This window comes from Conger conger, chromosome 7 (assembly GCF_963514075.1).
Source record: "Conger conger chromosome 7, fConCon1.1, whole genome shotgun sequence".
NCBI lineage: Eukaryota > Metazoa > Chordata > Actinopteri > Anguilliformes > Congridae > Conger > Conger conger.
Genome location: NC_083766.1, coordinates 38,593,994 through 38,619,087, shown reverse-complemented (window position 1 = coordinate 38,619,087; position 25,094 = coordinate 38,593,994). Strand labels below are relative to the sequence as shown.

General features: G+C 48.5%; 1 protein-coding gene across 12 annotated transcripts in view; it reads right to left on the bottom strand.

Moving 5' to 3' along the window:
* Positions 1 to 25,094, bottom strand: part of LOC133132376 (RNA-binding protein Musashi homolog 2) — a 242,101-nt gene that overhangs the window by 69,651 nt on the left and 147,356 nt on the right. For all 12 annotated transcript variants that reach the window (XR_009709125.1, XM_061247787.1, XM_061247783.1 and 9 more), the window contains exon 8: positions 2,743 to 2,825. Coding sequence is in view for 11 of the 12 variants with exons in the window: in XM_061247787.1 (XP_061103771.1) it covers positions 2,743 to 2,825 (83 nt within the window). In the remaining variant the exon portion in view is untranslated. The remainder of the gene's footprint in view (positions 1 to 2,742; positions 2,826 to 25,094) is intronic.

The following is a 25,094-nucleotide window of genomic DNA, read 5'->3' as shown; positions in this document are numbered from 1 at the left end:
GCTGAAAATTCTACGGCTCCGCCCTGCATCGGGAGAGGGATTCAAAAGCGTCCGTCGACGAGAAGAGCCGCGTACATGCGCCACAGGCTGGCAATAGTGCGCCTAACACTCTTTCAAAAAAAAACCTGGCAACATTTGTAAGGCTTTCCAGGCCCGTTTGAATTTCTGCAGCACTGGAGCCGGGGGTCGTCCGGGAGTCTGGAAACAGGCAGCGGCGACACCCTTTCATCTCTAAAAAGCGAGGGGGTTAAGGTCACAGCTGTGTTGCAGTGGAGGGGTGTGCGCGGCGGGTCTAGCATCTTCTCCAGAATGGAGGACCTCATTATTGTGTTTACTAAATAATAATGAAAAAACGACGAAAGTAAGATTTGCAAGTCAAATATCCGTTGGGGCTGCTAGCAGATGATGCTTCAGAGCCCGCTTTGATCTCGTTGGCAAAAGGAGAAGTCTACTACCGAACTGAATATGTAGGAGGTGGATGGCGCGCTAAATGTTTCTCTAATGCGCTTTTTTTTCTCCCACTGTACCCGTCTTTTCCTTAACTTTTCATGCACCCATTTCATTTGAAGCCCCATTAGAAGCGGCATCAAAAAAAAAAAACTCTTCCAATCCAGGGGACCGTAACAAAGTAGTCATTTATGAGAGACAAATAGTCGGTGCTGGATGCGGCCTTTTGAAGCATCTTTCATTCTTCTCGTTTTTAAAAGCTCGTCAACTGATGCTAACGATGCATGCAATTCCCTGGTAGCCCAATTTAATCCAGGCAGCCGACAAGTGGCGCGAACAATGCTTGAAAAACAGCGAAAAAAATAATAATAAAGAAATTGCGTTTCTCGCTCGGTGCTCCCTGAACGATGAAAGCGTTTGATGCAATATCATATAAAAATCAATAGCCCTGTATTGTGCTCATAGATCTGCAGTCAGCCCGGGGTGGCGTCTGTCCCTGGCCTCCAAGCGGCTTGTCTGCAAGGGCAGGGGGCTTAGCGCGCGGGGAGCCCTTATCCGCGCGGGTCTCTGTCTCCTCGACGCGTCGACAGCTCCCGGGCCTCGTCCGTGCCTCCTCTCCGCGGTGGGTCGGAGGGATGACTAACAGCCTCCCCCTCCCCCCTTCCTCCATCTTGGATTTGGGACTATCTGATGTCCACCCTCCCAAGACGACCCCCCCTCCCCCACCCGGCGCGCCCGCGATATCTCTCCCCGTAATATAATTATGATTCCCTGTGTGTGATTTATCCATGCTGTAACACTCACACCTGTCATGTTATTTGTTGTCTGCCAGGCTAAGAGAGGACGGCACAACATAAACTCCTCCTAAAAAGAAATGATTCTCTGGGCTTGCTGCAGCAGGTGTCTCCTTCACACCGAGGGCACTTGAGTGATGATTCAGTAACCCCCCCACCCCCTCCCCCTCCCCCTCAGGCCCGGTTAGCCAGCTCGAGTCCACCTCCATCCCCCGAAAATTCCACTCATTCCAAATACACTGCCACTCTCCAAACTTGTGGTTTAACATTGGGACTAACCCTGCCAAGACTTGTGTGAGGGGTTAAATGAACCCCACCTTTCTCCAGCAACGTTTCCCACCTTTTATGCCAGGAGAATTCACCGAAGAGGAAGAGGACCATACCCCTGCCCCAATACAACACACACACGCAGGACACACACACACACACACACACACACACACACACACACACACACCGACAGGCAGGACTCACACTCACTCACTCTCACACACACACTGACAGGCAGGACTCACACACACACACACACACACACACACACCGACAGGCAGGTCTCACAAACACAGACACACACACACATACACACACATTCACACAGACAGACACAGACACACACACACACACACACACACACAGACACACACACACACACACACACACACACACACACACAGGACTCACAGACAGACACAGACACACACAGACAAACACACACACACACCGACAGGCAGGTCTCACATACACACACACACACATACATACACACAGGACTCACAGACACAGACAGACAGACACACACACACACACACACACACACACACACACACCCAAGACTCAGACACACACACACACAGACACACACTGACAGGCAGGTCTCACACACACACACACACACACACACACAGACACACAGACACACAGACACACACAGGACTCACAGACAGACAGACACATACAAACAAACACAAACACACACAGACACACACTGACAGGCAGGTCTCACACACACACACACACACACACACACACACACACACAGGACTCACAGACACAGACAGACAGACACACAGGACACACACACACACAAGACTCACAGACACACACACACAGACACGCACACACACACACACACACACACACACACACACACACACACACACAGACAGGCAGGTCTCACACACACACACACACACACACACACACACACACACAGACACACAGACACACAGACACACACACACACACACACACACACACACACACACAGGACTCACAGACACAATTTCACGCTCTCTAGGCTGTACACGCCACTGCATCCAGCGCCCTAACAGCAAAAGCTCAACCCAACACCCCCTCACCAGCCCCAAACTGTCAACTCCTCCCCACCCAGCACCCTCCAGACTGCCCACCCCACTGCCTCCCTGCTATTAATGTTCTGCTAAAGAGAAAATAAAATATTAATCCCCCCAGATTGAAAATTTCAGAAAATGAAACGACTTACCATTTTATTATTGATTTCATGAAAATGAATTTCACAGACTTTCTCTACAACGTCCTCGATCTCGAAAGTTACAAAGCCGAATCCTGCCAGGGAAGAGACAGAGACAGAGAGAGGGGGAGGGGGGGTGGGAAGGAGAGAGGGATTATGTGAATAAAGTGAAGTTCCAAAACTACTTTTTGTGTTTGAAAGAAAAAGGTTAAGTTCACAAAAGGTGCAGGACACATCTGATAATGATCAACTACAAGCAAAAGGAGGGCATTTTCATTCACCTCATACATTTCAGTAGCTGTGGAACCAAATGATATACATTTTACACATTTGCACAGTATACATTTTAGACCGCTAATACGATGAAATCTCAAGACATTATTAACAGTGCCACACTGTACTTCTGGCTTCACAAAGACGAGACGGAAAACACAGCACAAAGCCATTTAAATGAGATTCATGGAGCAAGGCAAAGCATCCGAATTTCATTAAATGTATTTTGTGTTCCCTTCGTTGATATTTGAGTGTATAACAAGCTCTCGTTTTTATGTAAATGCGGGCTGAGGATAGCTGAATGTCACTTTCCCTTCTGTGTTTAACCCGTTCCTTCCGACGGCGACCGTGTTTTTACACATTCAGTCACAGACATATCCCTTTTCCTTCAGGGTGTTGGGTGATACAGCCAAAGACACACACACACACACACACACACACACACACACACACACACACACACACACACACACACACACACACACACACACACACACACACACACACACACACACACACACACACACACACACACACACACACACACACACACACACACACACACGTAAGAGGGGACTGCCACTCTCAACCTGCCAAGAGGGACTAAAGTTTCTGTATATTTTTTCCAAAACAAAAGATGCATTCATTTCATCTGTACCTAAGATAATATTAATCAATTTAGATGACTGTGTGAGGCTTCAGTAATACTGAATGAAAAGTAAACCCAATCACACATGGAATTTAAAGGGCTTTGAACTTTCTGCCATGACTATGCACCAACATTTTATTGCATCTACCAAAATCTTTTTCAGTTGATTCTCAGTTATTATTTTTACTGTGTTTAAACATATCCTGGAGTGTGATATAGTTTTTCAACACACACACATACACGCTTGGTGTGGTGGTGTGGCCTACAAACTACAGCAGTGCCGAGGCAGAATTAGGGCATGACATGTTGCCAGGAAACATAAAACAAGGGGGGTTTGACAGCAACAGTCATTGGTCTGCATTGTTTAAAAAACCAAATGGCAAAGCCATTCTGCCCTCATGAACACAATGTAAAAAAGAGAGTTAGGAGAGGGGGGAGTCGGTTCCCTGGACACGGGTAGCGTGGGTGGCACGGGCCCAGGACGTAATCGGTACACGCTCCAGAACAAACATGCAGAGCCCAAAGCCAGCGCTGGGCGTAAGGCGGCGGAGTTTAGACAAGGCTTCGGCTTTTAAGAAAGTGGGAGATAAGAGGGGGTCGGGGGGTCAATAGGGCTGACAGGGAGCCAGACGCAGGAAGCCGAAGACCCTGCTCCCCGTGCTAGGAGATAAGGGGAGATAAAAGGCAGGAGGGCCGATAAGAGCGGGGCGCTCAGATAAACAATCCCACAATCCCGCACGCCACCTCCCCGCCCCCTAGCCCAACCTCTTGAGTGATTACACGCACCCAGGTCCGTGCTCCATTCCGAAAGGAAAACAGACCAGAGGAGCGCTTACACGCCCTCCCTTTAGGCTGGAAGTGAACCACGAGGCGGGGGTATGCATTGGTGTGTGCGTGTGTGTGTGTGTGGCAAACTTGGGGGTGTCAAAATAACCCTTGTTTGTTTGCTTGGTTGGAAGAGCCGACACTTTAAATGGCACCCGTTCAAAAAGCCACATACAGTATTTACTGAAACTTTTTTTGAGAAATTGACAAATGTGGCCCAGCATGGGTTCCAAATGCACGGCTCCCTCACCACAAAGCCACACAAATACTCCCCTGTGCAAAACTTGTTTGGAGCAGCAATATACGACGCTTTCTGCTACTTGAGAAACCAGGTCCAGGTCTCTCGGTGAGGCGCGACGGCCCACGACCTCCTGACCTCCTCCGTCCTCGATGGCTTCCTCTACCACCTCATCAGGATATCCCGGGGCAGCTCACAAGCTCAGCTGAGAGCGCGGCTCAGGCCCCTTTACCCACCCGCCCCCTCCACTTCCTCCCTCTCACTTCCTCCCCCCGTGCACTCTGTTCAAAGGCCGAGGTGGACGTGGGCCAGGTCTGCGGCCGTTTGATGCCGGGCCGACAGATCCTCCGGTCCTCCGGAGCCGACTGGGCCTCCATCCAGGCCGCCTAGGGTCCTTTTCATTTCCCCAGCTTTCATAACGCTAAACCCTGCCCGCTGCGTCAGCTAATGAAAAAAGATGTCATTCTCTTCAATCCCTGCTTTGTCTTTTTCCCCCCCCTTTCCTTTCCTTTCTGTTTTAAGGCTATCATTTCCTGGAGGGTTTTTTTTTCACATTTATATAATTCATATCAAAAGGTAATCATGAGCTAGCTAGGTGGACAGAAAGGATTGATTACTTAATACTACACTCAGTAAATTAATTCTTAACTGTACAGAACGGCATTACACCTACTTGAGCACAAACAGAAAACGTTGATGGGATTTATGAGTAAATATACTGCTCGAGTACGTTTGCGAGCCAAATTGAAATTATGTGGTCAATTCCAATTCAAGTGTCATCAAGTGTGGAATTGTAATTGAAAGGCCGGGAAGTGTTTCATAATGAAGTCATTAGTCGGAAGCCGACTCAAACGCGAACGGCAATATTGATACAATTCAGATGTGGCGACAATTGTTAGAAAAGTATATCGCCGCATACGCATGCGCAAGGTGTTCTGGATTTCACAATGTATAAAGGATTATCAGCATCCAGGAAGAAATTGAGAATTAGCATTCTACAATGGGTGTCTACAGACACATTATTTCAGTTGCGTGATTGAGTTATTGAAATTCTGGGCGAACTAAAGCACCTGTATTTTATGCTGAATTAAACTTCAATTGAGGTGAAACTGAATGGGCTGCTCTGGTTTTGAATGGAAGCCATTTTGCGCTGAAACTGGATTTGTGGAAATTGACTGATACTGAATCGCGCTCTCCGGTTTCCGCGGCGCACGGTTCCTGAAACGGCGGGGAGAGGAGAGTATATTGGAACGGACGGAACGGGGGGAACGTCGGCGGGAATTGGGATGCAGCCGCCTCGACGCAGGCTACCCGGGTCGCGGAGCGTCTGAAACCGCGAGGAGCCGCTCGCCTCCCCCGTCCTGGCCCTCCTCGCCCTTATCAACGGCGCCGGGACCGCTTCTGACAACCGACAAATCAGCTGTCAGGAGCCATTTGTCACGGCGAGGCGCACGGAGAGGACGCCCTGGGTGGCGGGAAAGCGGAGGAGCAGCTGGGAGAGGGGTGAGCACACCTGCCCTCGCCGCGGGAGAGCTCCCGCCCGCTAGCCGCTAACCCCCTCCGCCGTGCACAGGGGCGGCCGGCGCCTCCGTTTACCGCCGCTGTGCCCGCGAATGCACAAGCGAACAGGGAGGTCAGGCTGCGCTGCCTCTCCTAACCACAGGGGGGCGGTGTTGAGATCCACACTCGGCGACAGACAGATGCAGGCATACGGACACACAGCCAGACACAAACATAGATAGACGAATGTGACTGCAGACACACACAAATGCACATGCACAGAAATTCTACCGCTGAAAGGATAAAACCGGCACAATTTTATATTTCTTATATGATCAACATGCCCTATAAAAAGACTGAAAATACTACAATGAATTTATCAACATGTATTGTCCAATGAGGCAACGGCAGATACAGCCAATATCCCAGTAGTCACAAAACTTTTTCAAAAAACAACAATATGTTCTGGTTGAGTGTTAAATGGGTGAATAGTGTCAGATAGTATTCAGAGGAGGGCACTGATCAAAACCAATGTAGGATTTTGGTCTTTTCATATAATTTATTGATAATAAGAAAAAAATACACGTCAGTCTTATCCTTTAGACTACTGCCTAATCAACATATATTCAAGCTGACAGAAAGAACCAATTTCAGCCGTAAAAAGTGCATTTCCCTCAACAGTTACCACAGGATCAATCGTGCCAAAGCAGAGGGGACTGAGTAACCGTCGCCCTCCTTTGTCTGCCCAATTTCAGCCGCGGCGAGAGAGCACTGAGCTCATGAGTCAGCACTGAAAAGAGGCAGCGGATCAAATCGCTTATGACTCCGGCTCTCTGGGACACCTAATGATCTCAGCAGTTTCCAACCAGGGCCCTGTATCCAGGCAGGAGCCGTGCCGAGCTCCCCCATTCCGGCTCCGAGTGCAACCATTGCGGATCTGAGTGCCCCCATGCCGGCTCCCAGTCTCTCTCGGTGACGCAGGTGCCCCCTCCCCGCCTCGTCGCTCGGCACGGACCGTAACCCCTCCCTCCACCCAATGCCCACGGGGAAGCTACTCTGGTGACCCCACCCCAGTGCGGGTCTCCATGGCGCCGAGCGATGAAACAAACACACGGGCCGCGTGGCCGAGCAACGGGGAGAGAGAGACAGAGAGAGAGTGCGGCGTCACTTCTCAAAATTTCCCCTCAAGCTTGTAAGCGCCCTAACAACAACACATATAGATTTCCCGTTCCCCGCACCCCCACAACCGAGTAATAAGTGTTAGTGACTATTACGGAGGCACCTGAGCCACGTCTCACACTTATTAAAGCAGCGCGCGCTGGCTGGGTCTCCACAGACCGCCCGACATTCGCAGCATCTATCGGTCGCAGCCTCAACTTTACCCAGCATAATGCACGGCCCCCTTCGGAACGGCACACAAATAAAATTAAAATGCTGAATCGATGGCGCTTTCCGAGTGACCTTTGTTTGGTATGAAAATGGGAGCCCGGTTCCACCCGAAGGGGTTCGACGTATTTAAAAGACGGCACGATGTGTCCAAAGCAGGCGTGACCGCCAAAGATTTGAACCGTTTCCATCGAAGACCGGTCGGAAACATGAACATAAATATATGCCCCCTTTTTAAATCCGTCTTGACTTCGGAAATCATCTAAACATTGTGCGGCACGGCATGTGCCGTAAGACCTAGCTATAAATAAAGACCCGGTTTTCTGTTCTACGTTCACTGGGCTGAACTAAGAAAGACTATAACAGATAAATATGAAGCTGTTATTCCAGCTCCTAGAGGTACCAGCTGAAGTCCCCTGGCTTTTGTTTCCATGGCGGTGTTACGTAAAACGAGAATCCAATTCAAAGCATCGCTTTGCCCTGCCTGTGCACCAGTCACACCGCCGACCCTGAGAAACTCCGCCACTAGAGGAGACCCAACTACAGACAGACGCAAGCATGTCTGTTCACACAGAGAGTCTGTGTACACAGACAGGAGCACATGCTTCCATGTACATGCCCTCCTATATCCCCACCATACCATTTCATCATCACATTACTGTTTATTTAGCTGACCCTTTTATCCAAAGCAACTTACAGTTGAGGAGAATAAGTAGGGGGACCAATCCCCCTGGAGCACTGAGGGGTTATGGGCCGTGCTCAAGGGCCCAACAACAACTGCATCTTATCCTGGCGATACCGGGGCATGAACCACCAATCATGTACCTTAGCCACTAGGACCTGAGCCACTAGACTACCAGACGGTGAGTTCGGTAAGCATAACGAGAGGGCATAAATGGAAATTGGGAAAGGATAATTCCGCACAGATTTTTCCACACACAGTGGTCACTGTGTGGAATAGCTTGCCAGGACATGTAATGGAGGCAGAGACACTGGGGGTTTTCAAGACCAGGCTTGATACGATGCTAGATACACTTTAGTGGTAGGAAAAGGCGAGCATTGCTTGGGTGAATGGCCAGTTATGTTCTGCTATGTTCGGTTAGGTTATGCCATGTTCTGCTATGTTATGTTCTGCTATGTTATGTTAAGCTCTGTTATGTTATGTTATGCTATGTTCTGTTATGTTCGGTTAGGTTATGCTATGTTCTGCTTTGTTATGCTATGTTCTGTTATGTTCTGTTATGTTATGTCGCCCCCTTTCAGTCCTGTGCATGCGGGGGGTTTCACAGAACTGAATGGGATCTCATTTCTCCCCTCCATTAAGGCACATGGCTGTGCCCCCAGCAGCCTGCACCACTACGTTACGAACGCTAAGCAAAGCGCGTGGACGAACATCAGGCTGGCACCCGACTCGCGACAGTTCCCGGCCGCCGGGGGAGACGACCTCGTCGGACAGAGCGAGCCGACGGCCCGCCGCCACCAACGGCGGTTTCCCAGGTTGCCATGGTTTTCCGGCATGTGCGCGTTTGCCTATCTATTCCCTGGTGTGTCCCCCCAACGGGGGGCCCCGATTTGAAACGCAATCTAACACCTCTCTGGGAGGGGAAAAAATATAACAAAACGATGAGGCCTTGACAACAGCCGACACAATAAAATCAGGGACGGCGTCAATTAATTTCGCCGCCCGGTGATAAATGGACCCACTTCCCCCGTCCATTAATAAGTGGAAAAACACAACGAGAAAACGCGTCTCCGGGACTCATTTTTAATCAGGGTGGCAGCTCTCCGTGCTGAGAGCACTCCTTCTTTGTTAGGAAAAGCTCTTCCTTATCGCAGAGGAGCTCGCGGGGGAATAGTGAAATGGATCCTTTTCGAGTCGATAAATAGATCGTCTGAAATCAATGGGACTTTTCTGCCTTATTTACACCTCGCCTTAATCAAAAAGGAGGGGGGAAAAGTAACTTGGTAAGCTCTCAGGAACTCGGAGCTCTTGTAAAGTAAATGAGATTGGACAGGCTAATCGATTGCAGTGCTGGCCGTCCCGCCGCTCGGATTTAGCTGTGCGCCAAACACAAAAAAAAAGAAGAAGAAAAAAGTTAAATAAATAAATAAATAACAAAAAAATAAATAAACACGTACTGTACGCATGGAGACGGGAGAAGTGAGCGAGTGACAATCTACAAATCTCTACAAATCCCATTGACTGCCAATCGCCTGTGTGTGTGTGTGTGTTTGCGGCAGTGTGAGCGTTCCTGTGTGTGTGTGTGTGTGTGTGTGTGTGTTTGCGGCAGTGTGAGCGTTCCTGTGTGTGTGTGTGTGTGTGTGTGTGTGTGTGTGTGTGTGTGTGTGTGTGTGTGTTTGCGGCAGTGTGAGCGTTCCTGTGTGTGTGTGTGTGTTTGTGGCAGTGTGTGCATTCCTGTGTATGTGTGCGTGTGGACAGGCAGATTCGTAGCACAGCTCCCGCATCTCCTTCTGCTACCTGTATATGTTTCTGGGTCAGTAAGAGGAAGTGCCAATGCACACAGAAACCCCCCAGCCGGAACCCCCCCCCCCCTCGATGGCTCAGGGGTCCTCGCTGCGGCCACGTCTGTGCGCTCCCGCACACGTCCCGCAGAGAAGGAAAAACAGCCCTGAACTCAAATCAGAAAGAAGAATGGCACTTCCCTGTGTGATCAATGACGACGTTAAACGCTGAAAACCAAGCGGGCGGGGGGGAGGGTGAGACAGAAGAAAAAAATAAAACAACGACAAAAGAAACCAGCAATTGCAATACAAACCTATAAAGCAAAACAAGATATAAAGCAAAACAAATTGCTCGCTCAAAATCTCTAATGATCTCTGCTCTACTTTCCTCTCCAACCGAAATAGACATGCACCTAATGAGGTCGCGTGTTGCTGATGTAGCAGTGAACACTGGAGTGGGCCTTCAGAACGCGAGGGAGGGGAGCCTCCGTGGGAGCCTATTTTAATGCAGGCAGGAGGAGGGGCACCTTCAGTCAGGCACAGAAACACGATCCTGTACGACCTCTGACCTCGATCGCCGTGGCAAAGCGCGCCAACAGAAGTCTCCCCCAACGTGCAGACACCCGACACTAATCTACCTCCGCAGAAAGATCCGGCTGACGGAAACAGGGGGGGGCAGGGGGGAGGGGGCAACCCCTCTCTCCCGCACCCTTTGCCCTCACCCCCTCCATTTCACTCATGGGATTGGTACGGGGGGTCTCGACATAGGGAACCCGCCCCCTCTCCGCCCAATCGGCGTGGCGGACACGAGTCACGCCCCGTGGCACGCGCAGGGCCGCTGCTACACCCTCAGGGGTGAACACAGGGGCTGACCAATCAGGAGCTGTTTTACAGGCCGTCCATTCGCTTTCTGCTGGACGTGGGGGGGGAGAAGGTGATTCTAAAAATATGACCCTAATGCTAAAAGTTGTACCGTACAGCTAAAAACAAAAGTGCCACAAATCCATATCAGTCCAGCCAGTTTAAGCTCATTCGACCCCTTCAGCTGTGGACCACAAACAGCCTGTAGTGATGGAAAAAATGATATTATTATTCATCATCAGGCAAGTCTGCCTTCCATATACAAAAACATCTCTTTCCTTTTATCCCTAGCTTTAGAACACAAAGGCAAAGCACTGAATTTTAGTTTTTTGGGTTTTTTTCCTACCCAAACCACATTCTGCCAAATGAAACCACAGTCATTTGCTTGAAATAAAATTTGCTTAAAATTAGGCATAAAAGCGTGTTAAAAGCTGGTTGAGTCATCTCAGCTTTTCCGATTTTGCAGTCATTATTATTGCTTTGAGTTTACAAACCTCTTTATCAAAGGCTACTTACTCTACAATTTTTGTTGTTTCATTTAGAATAAGTTTTCAATAATTTATCGTCACTCAATCCAAAACCATTTTTAAGAAGCGTACAAGATTAAAATGCCATCTCCAAGCTTTCTGTTAACAGCTGTGGATAAAAACATCAGTATACGTTCTTTTAAAACAGTCCATCATCCAGAACCTGTTGTGTGTTCATGTCCATGTCTTCCAAAATTGCATGTGCACGAGCTTGCATGCGTTGACACGCTCGTACACACACATGCCCACACACACACGTGCCTGCAACCACTTGAATGCTAGGGAAATGAAAGAATAAATAAAAATAAACAAAACATAAACCACCCACAAGTAATTGAGCCATCTTTCCACACCAGACAGACACAGATCTCCCCCGATCCTCTATTTTTTTTTTTTTTTTAACCATTTACTTTAAAGTTTAATAACATCCGTTGCTCTCTGATTGCCTATGACAGGTCCGGTAATCGAATACCATATGTGAGAAAGTTTGAGCCCGATGCATTGTGACAGTTCTTTGTTGAGAATACATAACTTTCTATGGCCACAGCCAGTGCAAGCGCTGGAGCAACCAGTCCAATTTCACCCCTCTCCTAAAAACAGACTAATGTGATTACACTCGCATCAAAACAATTTGGGCTTTAATTACGCGGGACACATCGAGGCGAGAAGCGCCACAAACGTTTCTCAGAGGTAGCAATTGCCATGACAAGTTAAGAAAATACATTATTAAATAATCTCTTTGCTCATTTGAGGCCGTAATTGTAATGCGCGAAGAAGGCGGCTCGGGCCCTGCTTTATTCCTGGTGCTTAATTCCTCGGATCAAAGGTTTGCACGATACCGAAGGAACTCCGCGAGGGAGGGACGCTGGTGTGCCAGTATTCGGACTGAGAAATCCAGAAGGATGGCCTGTTTGTTGCTTTAATCGGTTTTATTAATATTCCTTTATTCTTCGATCCCCATCCCCCCTCCTCCTGTGCAAGATGGCCTCTGCTATCCATGGCACCGCTTGTGAGAAAGGCGTTAGTGTTTGCCCCCATTGTTAAACCTGTGTCTGACTCGCTAACGTGCTAATGTGCTAGGCCTCTCAAGTCTGAAGTGCAGCCTTCTTCCTTCCATCCTGTGGCCCAGGCCACGTGGCTCATGCACAGCAGTGCCCTGGATGAGGCCCTGGGTTTTTCCCCTTCCTTAAACCTGCTAGTCTGACACCGACACCGATCCCAGACCCACCTGGCACAGGAAGACCTATCCCGCTCTGGCCTGCTGGGCTGAAAGACCCAGTTAAACGGAGCCGGTGAATAATGCATGAGGTACAGCTCTCCCCTGCTCTCACCTGCGCCGAAGCTAGCTCCGCACAATCGCATTCATTAAATTCTAATAATTATGCCTTTCCATTGTACCCCCTTGCTTTCATTTTCCACTGCAGATGTTGTTTTTTTTAACAACGATAATGTATGTATGGTTTAATACTCGAGCGCGAAAGCCTGTTCTACATCTCCCTGGAGTCTGGGACGAGTCCCTGGCCTAGAGCTAAACACATGCAAAATGTCTATTTGCCTCAGCCATCGACTCGTAAACACGACGATGCCATTCCGATCGAATGACGGCTGATGAGGGGATGGGAACTGCTTTTCTATTCCTGCCGTGGACGATCATAAATGTGTGGTTATTGATTACTCTCCCCGACTGGGAGCTGAGAGCAGAGGAGCGGATGTGATTATTCGGACAGGAGCTGCAGACGGCGGTGTTGCGGACAGGGAAGCTGAGGGAAACGGAGGGGACGTGAGTGATGGATGTTCGGGGTTATGGGGTTGGACACGCTGGCGGCAGCTGCGGATGACTTGACGATTATATCTGCGTGCGTGCGCGCGCGCGTGCGTGCGTGCGTGCGTGCGTGCGTGCGTGTGTGCGCGCGCACGCGTATAAGCGTATGTGTTACCCATCTTCGGACACTTGCACAAGCATATGTATTTGTGCACATATCTGTGTATTTGCCTGAAGCCAACACTGATAGTTCATACATCATGGGCAGGAGTACCTGTATGTGTGTTTCTGTTATCAGCTAATGTTAATTTACGATATCTCATACCCCATATCGTGTGTGTCCGTATCGATGTGCGCGCGCAGGTGTGCATGCACGTACATGCGTCTATGTGTTCATTTTCCTGTATACAGTGTATGTTTGTTAAAAGCATGTAATGTATACTGTATGTATGTGATCATATATGTACGTGTGCGCATACGTGCATTTTTGTATTTTTCTTTGGCCACACGTGTGCCTCTGTTCAAGAGTGCTTCGGCTTCACTCTCTGTGTTTCAGACTACCATTTTGTCCGTGCTTCTATGTAGGTCAGCTAGCAGCAATGGGCCATCAATTTTACTGTCCTACTTAGAAAGACACACAGTGCACTAGAGAAACTGGGATTTTTCATTCGTGCACTCCCCCCCTCCTTCATTTAACCAACCCCTCCATTCCCACAGCATCCCCCCCCTCCTTCGTTTAACCAACACAGACCTTCTGTGAAGTTCAGTTTCTTACATACACAAACCAATAACGGGCAAATATACAAACCAAGGGATTACATTAGTGCCACCATGAACAGCAGTTGCTTTGCATTAGCACAGAGAACAACAATGCTCAGGTTTGCCCATAACCTCAGCCCCCCAATTTTGACATGACCAACGCTCAAGCTTTTAACAAAAACAGACCTGTGCAAAGTGTCAGAGATGCAAGGCTGAATCAATGATAGCAAAAGCGTTCATTTTTTAATCAAAAACCTTTGGAGTCCACAGATTTAGAAAAGCGCAGGCGCTTAAAAAGAATATTACAAATTACAACAGTGGCTGCCTCCGAATTAATTGGAACCGTGACACCTCTTGAACTGTACAATAATACAGCCTATAAAATCTACTTGACTAAATTATATCATTATTTTACATTTCTGAGTCTGGCTTTGTGTAGGTTGTGCAGACAGAATGCAGCGGATGGAATTGATGGAACTGGCATTGACTACACGTTTGTGAAAATGGAACTGATTTGCAAGCGGAGGAATTGACCTGACACAAAACGCCCAATGGACGCAGTTGAAGCATTCTGAAGCATTCGCACACAGATTAATAGCATAATAATTTCAATAGCGCTTTTTTATATGTCAAAAAATCAAGATGGATTAAGCGAGCGGCTGGTGTTTTAAGAGCTGAATACACACAAGCTAACAAAAAGGCTGCACTGATTAAATGTAATTAGGCTATTCACAACTAACTGTGGCCAGACATCATTTCGGCTTGTGCAAGTGATACATTTAAAAGCAAGACACTGAATCAATTCATCCATAATTAAGAACATTTGCGATAGCACTCTGCAAAGCCCATTGCCATTAAGAGCAGATTGTTTTTAACGAGTGGATGAATAGACTTGTAAGCCATACCATTACCTTTATTTACTTTTTCATTAAGCCTTTTGAAATTTGATTCGGCGATGTTGGCAACCTTTGAGTGTCGCATAGCGGTAAGCTAAACCGAACAAATTCATTTCGAAAATAAAAGAAACGCCCGTGGAAACGATGCATTCGGGACGGAAAAATATAAGTTTGGGAATCCAGCCAGAGGGGAAGAGGATAGAAATGTAAAGGTGTCCGACACGAGACGACGGTACACCACCGAAAAACCGCGACTTGTTCCACACTGTGCGATGAACGAAATGCATTTCCCCATCAAATCTGCCAGGGACAAAAGGAGCGCGAAACCCACCCGCGTTCCTGACCCTTCCTCCCTTATCATCCACCCTAGGCCAACACCGGCACATAACAGGAGTACAGAGGTCAGCCTGCGATGAACTGCAGGAGTAGCGGGTTTGGGGTGGGGGGGGGGGGGGGGATTTGCATGTGTAGTACCTTCTGTTCCCCGGCTCCCTGGGTTTATTTGAAATTTTAAGCGTAGCGTAATTGGTTGTATAATCGAATGTGAAAAGGAACATTGCCGAGCCATTTCGGCACTTCAAAATGTCCTTTAATCACAAGATTTGGGACAGCGCCAGGATGAATTAGCAGAAATGAAAAGGCCCGTTGCGTTACCGTGTCTGCTGTTTATTTATTTCTTTGTTCATCTCGCTTATTTAATTTGCTCGTCTGTCGTTGCCTTATAAGAATTTTTTCGAGCCGCGCGGAGATAAGGGCCGCATTCATCCCGGGCAAGATCCAACAGTGCTGTGGTAATCAGCACGCTGGCCTTAGTGGAACTGACTGAGCGCAAGCTAGAATCCCATATTAAACAACGCGCCGAAACGACTGCAGAGGGGGTCTTAGCAATATTCTGAGGGGTGTTTCGGCTGCAATTTGTGTTTCCACTGGTTACATGGTAGAGATCTGCATAATCAACAACGCCAGACTGTTTTACATAATTCAAGAGCCAAAAGACACAGACTGCTATACAGCCGATCCTTTTGCAGGGCCTAGAACTGCAGATACTCTAACATATTGGCCAGATATCCATCTCATCCCTTCAATTCAAGGTTCAACGTGCTGTGTGAACCGCTGTGAAAGCAATGGACGTTGCGCCTGAGCCCGTGAATATTCATAATGAGGCAGCCAATCTAAATTTTTTAAACGTCTAGGTTGCTTTGAAGAATGTATGGCGAGACCAAAGACCGACTATAAAAGAGAGATTCTCAATAGGAACAAGAAAGCTTTGTCTCCCACTATTGCTGAACAGGAAAGTTAAATCGCTGGTATCTGTTAACATCGGAACTCCTTTACACTTCAAAAACGTTACCAGTGCCCAGAAACGGAGAGGAACGAGGGCAGAGGCCACGGTCTCTGAAGTGGAGATTTTCTCAAGTTTTATGGCGGCTACATGAAACACGGAGGCGCTGGTGGGCGCTACAGAAGCCGCGGCAATGAACCGCCGCGCCCAGCAGCTTGCCGCGGCGCGGAGACGCCTGCGTTTTTTAACCGTCTCTTGACACGGAAGAGTCGTGTTCTCTGAGGTTTTTTTTCCCTCTTTTATTTGCCCTCCCTCATTCACTCTCTTTAGAGGAGAGAGCTCATTTCAATCTCAAAGCTGACGGAGTGAGATTTAAATGAGTGTAGTTAATCCTGTAGCATGGGGGATACAGAGCGGGAGCTTGAGAGAGAGAGAGAGAGAGAGAGACAGACAGAGAGAAGGATAGAGGGAGAGAGAGAGATGGTTAGAGAGAGAGAGCCCCAGTACAGTGGAAACCGGAACCTGAAAGAGGTGCACAGGCAGGGTTTGTTTAATGAACACTTCAACTGAAAGTACTTCCAGCTGCAGACACCTATCAGGCCAGGAGCGGTAGTGAGCTGCTCTGGTATGTTGCTCTGGACTGAAGTGCAGCACAAGCACCGGCGCCAAAACAAAACGGTCCCGCAAAAACAAGCAGACCAAAATGGACCAAAAACTTCAGTCTGCTTCAAGATTCTTTCGCAGTGGCAGCAAAAAAAAAAAGAAAAGAAAAAAGAAAATATGGAAGAATGCGCAAATAAACCAAGGGCTGCTCTAAAACATGCTTCTGTAGGCCATGTGAAAATGTTATGGAGGAGAAAAAAGAAGAAGAAAATATGAAGAGGGCAAACGTACGAGAGGAATGTTCATTTCTCTGCCTGGCCTGGTTTCCGTTTCGGTATTTGTTCCTTCTGTAATTGGCCTTTGAGACGGGGGGCAGATCAATCCCGCGCCCGGCCCCCGTCTGAGCGGCCCTATTACGGGAGATCCGCTCTTTGAAGACGCGCTACGAGGGGTCACGCAGTCGGCAGAAGCCCATTTAATTCATCTAAAGGTTATTTAGATAGACTGCGCTATAAAAGCTTCCGTCCATGGCCGCCCCAATAACTTCTCAGAAACGATTCGGGGGAATCGTGGGGCGCGGAGCGACCGTTATTAAAGAGGCGGCGAGACGTAGCGGACACATCCGAGACTGCGCTCCCCCCCCACTGCCCGTGCTCTCGCGGAGGCTAATGGCGTTGCTAATGGAGGGCCAGCTGTTCAAGCGTCAGTGAGGTGCCTGTCGGACGGCCGAACCCTCCACACCGCACGGGACTCGTCTAAACAGACCGAACGAGAACCGTGTTCCAAAAAAGGAACGTGCACTCCTCTCTGGGCTCGGGTGGGGGGGTGGTGTGTGTTTGCGGTCTGACATGGTCAGACAGAGCGTCACTGGGAGCCATTCTGTTTAGACCTCTGAAGCCCACAGCAGCCCTGGCAGCCGCAAGCCTGAGAGAGAGAGAGAGAGAGTGAAAGACAGCAGGTCTATTCACAAGAGTCTCGATATCTTAACACTGCCTCTCCTCACAGTAAATCAACTTCAAGGTTTCCACAGACAGTCGGTTTTCAAATGCCATCGCTGCGTGCCGATCAAATAGAGGCTTACATTCCTCACTTTTCAAATGGCTCTTTCAGCCTGCGCAAGACCCGAACGAGTCTACTTAACTCACCGCACTCCTCTTGGAGGAAAGAAGACAAAAGCCGCCATGGAAGTGAAAGATGCGTTTGTCCTTCAGAGACACATGCAACAATCGGGCGTCAACAGCACCGTCAACACAATCACAGAGGCCACAATCACGCCAAGGATATCTCAGCAAGAGCTGCCCTGTCTGGATGCTCCTTTGAAAACCGTTGACATAACGTGAGAACTTCAAACCGGTTGAAACGTCTCGTTTCCTAAGGTCATTGCGCTAACGGTAATTTATAGTGGCATATAGAGTCATTTTGAAGAATTACACTTAGACACCGACCGCACTGAGGGAATTTGAGACGTTCAACAATGCCCTTCTTTGGAGGGAAATGAGCTAGAAAATAGTTGCCTACTTACAGTAGAGACAGTGGACATTAGTAAACAGGGCAGCGTAAATGTAGCACGTATAGGGAGGCTCCCTCAGCCCGTCGGGGGTACGTCATGGGAAGCGGCGGGCTTGCGAAGCTCTGGCGCACGCGTCGGTGAGGTGACGCTTGCGCTTTTACCTCCGTGTGGCAAGCTGCCACTAACAGGAGGCTTTTTATATCGCGGGCTCGAATGCCGGGGGGGGGGGGGCGGTGGGAAGGTGGGGGGTTCGCGTAGAAGCTTGTGGCAGACGCAGGCCCCCAAGCTGCTGGGAGCCAGCGCGACCTGTAACTGCGGCATTGTTCCCCGTAATAAGGCATAATGAACACCCTTTTTAGCAGCAGTGTGGGATGCGGCTCCATTTAAATGTTGCCTCCCGCTCCTTCGCTTTGTCTGCAATTTTGACGGGAGAGAGAGAGGCAGGAAAAAGGAGAGTGAGGAGAGAGAGGGAGAAAGAGAAGGAGAGAGACAGAGAGAAAAGAAGAGCGAGGAGAGGGGAAAGAGAAAGAGAGACATTGAGAAAAGGGAAGAGGAGGAGAGAGGAAAAAAGTGAGGAGAGGGAGAAAGCGAGAGAAAAAGAGGGAGAGACATTGAGAAAAGGTGAGAGGACAGACAAAAAGAGTGAGGGGAGAGAGAAGCAGAGAGGGAGAGAGAGAAGGAGAGATGGCAGGACTCCAGAGATGAGTGCGGCATCGCGTGACCCCCCCCCCCTCTCCCCAACAAGTGTCCCGCGGACGGGGCTGAAGTGCGCCAAAAACAAATTACACCTTTATCAATAAATGACCTCTTCATCTCCCTCCCTGCCACTGTCAGCGTGCCCTTGTAATCCTCCAAACGAAGGTGCTTTTAATAAGGTTTAATGTAGCTGAAAGCCCATGCTTAATAACCTATCAGAGATAGCAGGGATGCCGGTGTAATAGAATGTCCACTGTACATAATAACCGCACTCGGGCTAATTCATTACGGCTGGCGGCGAAAACGCCGGCCAGAGATACGACTCTGGACCCACGTCGTATTCCTCTCTCCGCTCCGGGGGTGTGGAAACGCTGTGTGTGTGTGTGTGTGTGTGTGTGTTTGTGTGTTTGTGTGTTTGTGTGTTTGTGTGTTTGTGTGTTTTGTGTGCGTTTGTGTCTGGGTCCCGCCGTTTTTATTCGCGTATGCGTGTACGTCCACGAGTCCGTGTGTGCGCTGTATACGTTTGTCCAAAGCCATACTCTTCAACACCGGCTCCCTGTCAGTAAGGATGTCTTTAGATGTGCCCTTGACTGGCTTGGTCTGCCGGATTGCTGCTTCTCCACGACACGCGGACAAGCACGAACGTGTGTTTTAACACTTCTCCATGGTCTCCTCCAATACGCCTGACTGTACACCCGACACGGTGAATTTCTATATATAGACACAGGACAAAACCCCAGGGATTACTGGTCTTCCTGGGGCCTTTTGTCTAGTGAAAACGCAAGGACAAAGGGAGATCCCAAGCATGGTCAACAAGCCACATTTCTTCTTTTCTCCCCTTTCACAGGAGAAGCCATGGCAAATGAATGTGCAAACAGAGGGGGTTTTTTTTCTTCTTCTTTTACACGGGTGTCACCGGTCCTCCTCCTCCTCCTCCCCTGCGCAGCTCCCAGGGAAAATGTCACTGCCTGTCATTTTTATCATTTGATTTACACCTTGTCAGAAATCTACTTATGCCTAGCAGTCTGCCAAAGTCAAAAAGCCATCCAAGACCCGTCGGAGGTTAAACAGATCGCGGTACATATTCTCCCACCAATTTCCTTTAAATAAGCCTTTGCAAATCGCATACACACACACTTCTGCACACATACGGTAATACATATACACCACAGACACACACACACTCATACACACAGTAATACGTATACACCACAGACACACACACACTCACTCATACTTTTGCACACACACTGTAGTACGTATACACCAGACACACACTCACACTCTTGCACACACAGTAATACGTATACACCACAGACACACACACAGTGTAGTACGTATACACCACAGACACACACACAAACTCACACTGTTGCGCACACACTGTAGTACGTATACAACACACACACACACACACACACACACACACTCACACTTTTGCACAGACTGTAATACTACAGACAAAGCTTAAATTTCCTTTCTTTACCAATCTCACAATGCTAACTGAGCACACCAGGTTTCCCTGTCCAGCGTGCCAGTCCCTCCCATTCAGGTTTATGTTATTACAGGAGTTATATCATCGCTCTGCTCTGCCAAGCTCAACGCGAAAATCTCAATCACGCTCTCAAGCTGGGACACAAATTAACAGTGTCTTTGAGAGGATTCAGGAGTAGGAGTGGTCCGAAGCAGTCTAGTCTGCTGTAGATTTCCAAATGTGCCTGAGCATACAATAACACCATTATCCCTTTTTAATAACCCAGAAACAAGACAAAAATGGCGGTGCACGCGCACACGTATGCAGACACACTTTCCCCGGTAAACTAGTTTCCCCAGGACTATTTGGACCGGAGCCATGTAGACTGCAGGGCTGTACGTTGGGGTGACATTGACACCAGCAGAGTGCGACGCTGAAGGGCAATAAAAACCGCCATCTCCTTTTCCCGCCCGTTCCCGTAAACCCGTACGCCAAGCCAGCATTTTCAATCTTCCGTGCCGGTCCCAAGTCCTCCGACGGCCTTAAGACGATTAGCGTAATGCGCACGTCACGGCGCGGTTCTCCCTCCGTCTTCGGGCCGCGCGGAGACGTTGGGGATTCGTCACCCGGAATCTCTTTACATAATACGACACGGTGTTCCCGACGCCTGATCCTCCAGCTGGCCTTCCGCATGCCGCAGATCTCATAGCATAAGCAAAGCAAAGCCCATTACAGGCCGACAGGGCCTTCTGCAGCTGCCATCCTCTGAAGGGGGGGGGGGGGGGTCCGCTTTCCTCTTTTAGGGCTGGTGAACTCGGGAGGGAGGGGGAAGGCCTGTCTGGTCATTAGCCGCTGTGATGGCTGTCAGTCCAGCGCCACTGCCCTTTTCCTGTTGGGACCACCCATTGAACAGCCACTTACCTCTCCCGTGGTGCGGTACATAACACATGCAAGTGTAAGTGCCACCCGCTGAGAATCGGGTCCTCTACAAACGGCAAAGCCAATGGCAATTGTCTTTTTGTTTTTTGGAGAGGTTTACATTTTTAGGCTAGGTTTATTTTGTGTTTTTTTTTCTTTTTCCTTAATTCCGTCTGCCTCTGCATATTTAGAGGACCTAAAAGCTTGTTATTTCAGCAGTTTGAGCAAGTTCCTTCCTTGTCACCTGGAGCCGGAATGGAGGTTGTGCTGTGGTGCCGACGCTAGGATAGGTATGAGTCCTGGGGCACAGGGTGGAGCTCGGAAAAGATAAGAGGGTGTTGTGTTGGTGAGGGGGTTCACTGAAGTTTTGGGCTCAGATCAGCTGAGCCACTGAGCAGCAGAGAAGGTTTGGTGTGTTTAAAAAGGCAAATCCGGCACAGTATATACAGAAAGCTTCCTTTGTGCATTTCGGTTTCTGTGTGTCTGTTTGTGTGCGTGTGTGTGTGTATGCAAGCATGTCTGTCTGTGTGTGCATGTGTATGCATGACTGTGTGCATCTCATGGGGGGAAGGGGGAGTTGGTTTTTTTTCTTCTTTCACAGCCTCCATTTGGCTTGAAGACTTAGGCCAAAGTACAAAAGGGTCAGCCGATCAAGAAACACTTTCAGTCTATTAAAGCCTTCCTAAGTGGTTTTACTCATTACCTAGCATGACATCATTCCCCAATCCTGTCCAGCTCTCTGCCTGGCACATAAAGGAATTAGAAACTGCCAATGAGCAAGATGCAGAACCGTCAGACATAGATACATGTAACACAAAAGCATGTGTGCGGCAGGCACACAGATACACACACACACACAGATACACACACACACACACACACACACACACACAGGCAGGCACAGGCAGGCACAGGCAGGCACACAGACACACACATACAAACACACACAAACAAACAGAGGCAGGCACACAGATATATATATATATATATATATATATATACACACACACACACACGCACACGCACAAACACAGGCAGGCACACAGCCACACACACACACACACACACACACAAACACAGGCAGGCACACAGATATATATATATATACACACACACACACACGCACACACACAGGCAGGCACACAGACACACAAACACAGGCAGGCACACAGACACACACACACACAGACACACAAAGCCACTTCCCACATTACCACTTCATGCCCTCTCGCATGCACTAAGTGCCAAGCGGAGATAAGAACTGCATTTAGAATATATAATCTACAGTGAGAGGGAGTGAGAGGTATAAAAGGATTTGTTTCATTACTTTCTTCCTCTAATCCCTCTTCCAGCTCCCGGCGGCAAACCAAATGGGCAGCAAGGCAACGCTGCCTGGAGCCAGGAGCAATGCCACACGAGGCTTCTGGCTCCGGAGGACAGAAACACAAAAGAAGAAGAGCGTGTTACTGTGTTTGCAGGCCCAGAGGAGTCCCAACCCCACCCTCTCAAACCCAGGGACAGACACAACATAGTACCGCCTTTGAGTCGACACTTCATTTGGCTGGTGCAGACTTTCAAACCTTTCAAACTAATTTACCTGTACAGTAGCCTTTCCGCAGGTAATTTTAAGGCTTAAATCGTTCAAAAGCATTCATGTTGCTCACATGAGAAGCAGGCCCAGGAGATGAATGCAGTTTCTGAAATGTCAGAGAGAACTGCAAAGAATGCAATGTTTTACCTTTTTTTTTCTTCTTTTTTGAAGAAATTCGAAAATACATTTCAAAAATGGTGAAAATGCCTCAAAAGTATTTGATAAGAATACCTGATCATTACTGTAAACTGCTTTAACCTTTTCAGTCCTAAGCCAAATATGAAGTGGTTCAACCCAAATCCAAAGGCGTTTCAGGTTTTGGGTGAAAAAACTGAGAAAGTTCAGAACATTTATTTAACAATAGTAGCAGCCATTATGATTGGTCGAAAAGGTATATGGCCAAGAGAGCACTTTTAGGGCTGAGAGGGTTAACAAACACCTTTTTTCACTAAATGCAGACTTTTGTGCAGCATTTCACATTCAGTATATTAAACAATTTGACGTTACTCCATATTAATCCATCCGGTGGTTAGAGGAGGTGCCTCTGAGACTGGCGAGGCAGTGTAGCACGCGAACGGAAGCGAGCCAGACGGCAGCGACACGGTGGGAACACCTGGAGCCGCCCTGCCGGGGGTCACCCCAGCAGCAGGCAAGCAAGGTTCCCTTGCAGCAAGATTCCTGCAAAGTCTCCATTTCAGTCACTGCAGGCGCTAAACGAAGCCCTTATTATCTCCGCCCCCGTTAACGAGGCCCTTCATTAAGCCCGTTGCCATTCGGGCTGCCTCCGTTGCCATGGCTACTGCCGAGCGTTGTCAGTCAGCCTGGGACGTCTTTATCGGTGTGAGAGTGACGGTTAATATTTCAAAAAAAAAAAATTCCTCCAAGTCTGTCCGCCAACTTAATTTCCTCTGAAAAACAAGTTCAGGCTGTATTTCACAGTCTGCCTACATGCCTTGTTTTTCAGGATTTCAAAAAATTTATGAGACAGAATATATCAACTGTAAGAAAACGTATACTCTTGAAAGATTGTTCACGATACGTAGATTGACGCAGATTATGATGTAGGACTGATTTTGCCATTTTTAACTTGACAGCATATGGTATTTCATAAACCAGGCGCACTATTGTGTTCTTGTATAAAGTATGAGTAATGTGACTTCTTTTCCGCCGAGGCAAAAAAAAGTTGCAGTAATCCTACATAAGTATGAGCGAAATCTCATTAATGTGACATTTAACAATCTCACTGCGAATGTGTGTGCAGAATATTCAGAATCTCATGCCCATACGGCAGGATATTAAGACCTGTTGTCAATGCATTAGATATTTTTCTCGTTATTTATTTTGGAATACGATTTGTGTAAAAATGCTTTATTTTCTATGCAGCGACTCATTAATCTTCCTCAATCCTGAACAGCGGCAGTCTGCTTCTGAAAGAGGCTCCTGGTTATTTGGGGGGGGGAGAAAGGAATGGAAATGTGAATGTGAATCTGTGACGGGAGAACAGTTTATTTTCTCCCTTATTGAAAGTGACACCGCGAGCGAAAACCTCCGTGGAAAACGAAGGAGGCCATTTTCATATGTACTGAGAGGGTGATTACTCACTCGGAGAATGGCGCCGGCGCAAAAACCAAAAAACACAAAGAAAAACAAACAAGCTAATGTACGGTACGACGCGAACCTGCCGACCTTCTCCTCTGCAGATTTCTATGTGGATCTGTCACAGAATGGTGGAGGAGCCTTGGGACCGCTGGCGTATGTGTTGGGCATCGTGTTGAGCCACGAGGTCCGGCAGTTAGAGAAATCGCTTGCTGTGCGTCCCCGCCACACAGGCAGACTTCTCTACGCTCAGGGTGGGGGCCTCGAGGGACGCGGGCTTCGAGCACCACCATACCATCACCTCGGCTACGCCGTTCCAACACGAGAGCTACTGCAAGCAGGTACGACCAGCATAACGCACACCCGCCGACCGTAAGCACACACAGCTATGAAAGAGTCACTCCTTCTCTTTTATTCCTTATTGGCAGTATGCAGCGTGAGTAATGTCCCCAATGGGCACATACACAACAGTTTGAGGCAAAGCACCAGTTCTTCCTTGTTGGAAGCACCTCTGATATCGAGGCACAAGCAACCAGCAGAGCGGCCCTAGCCCCT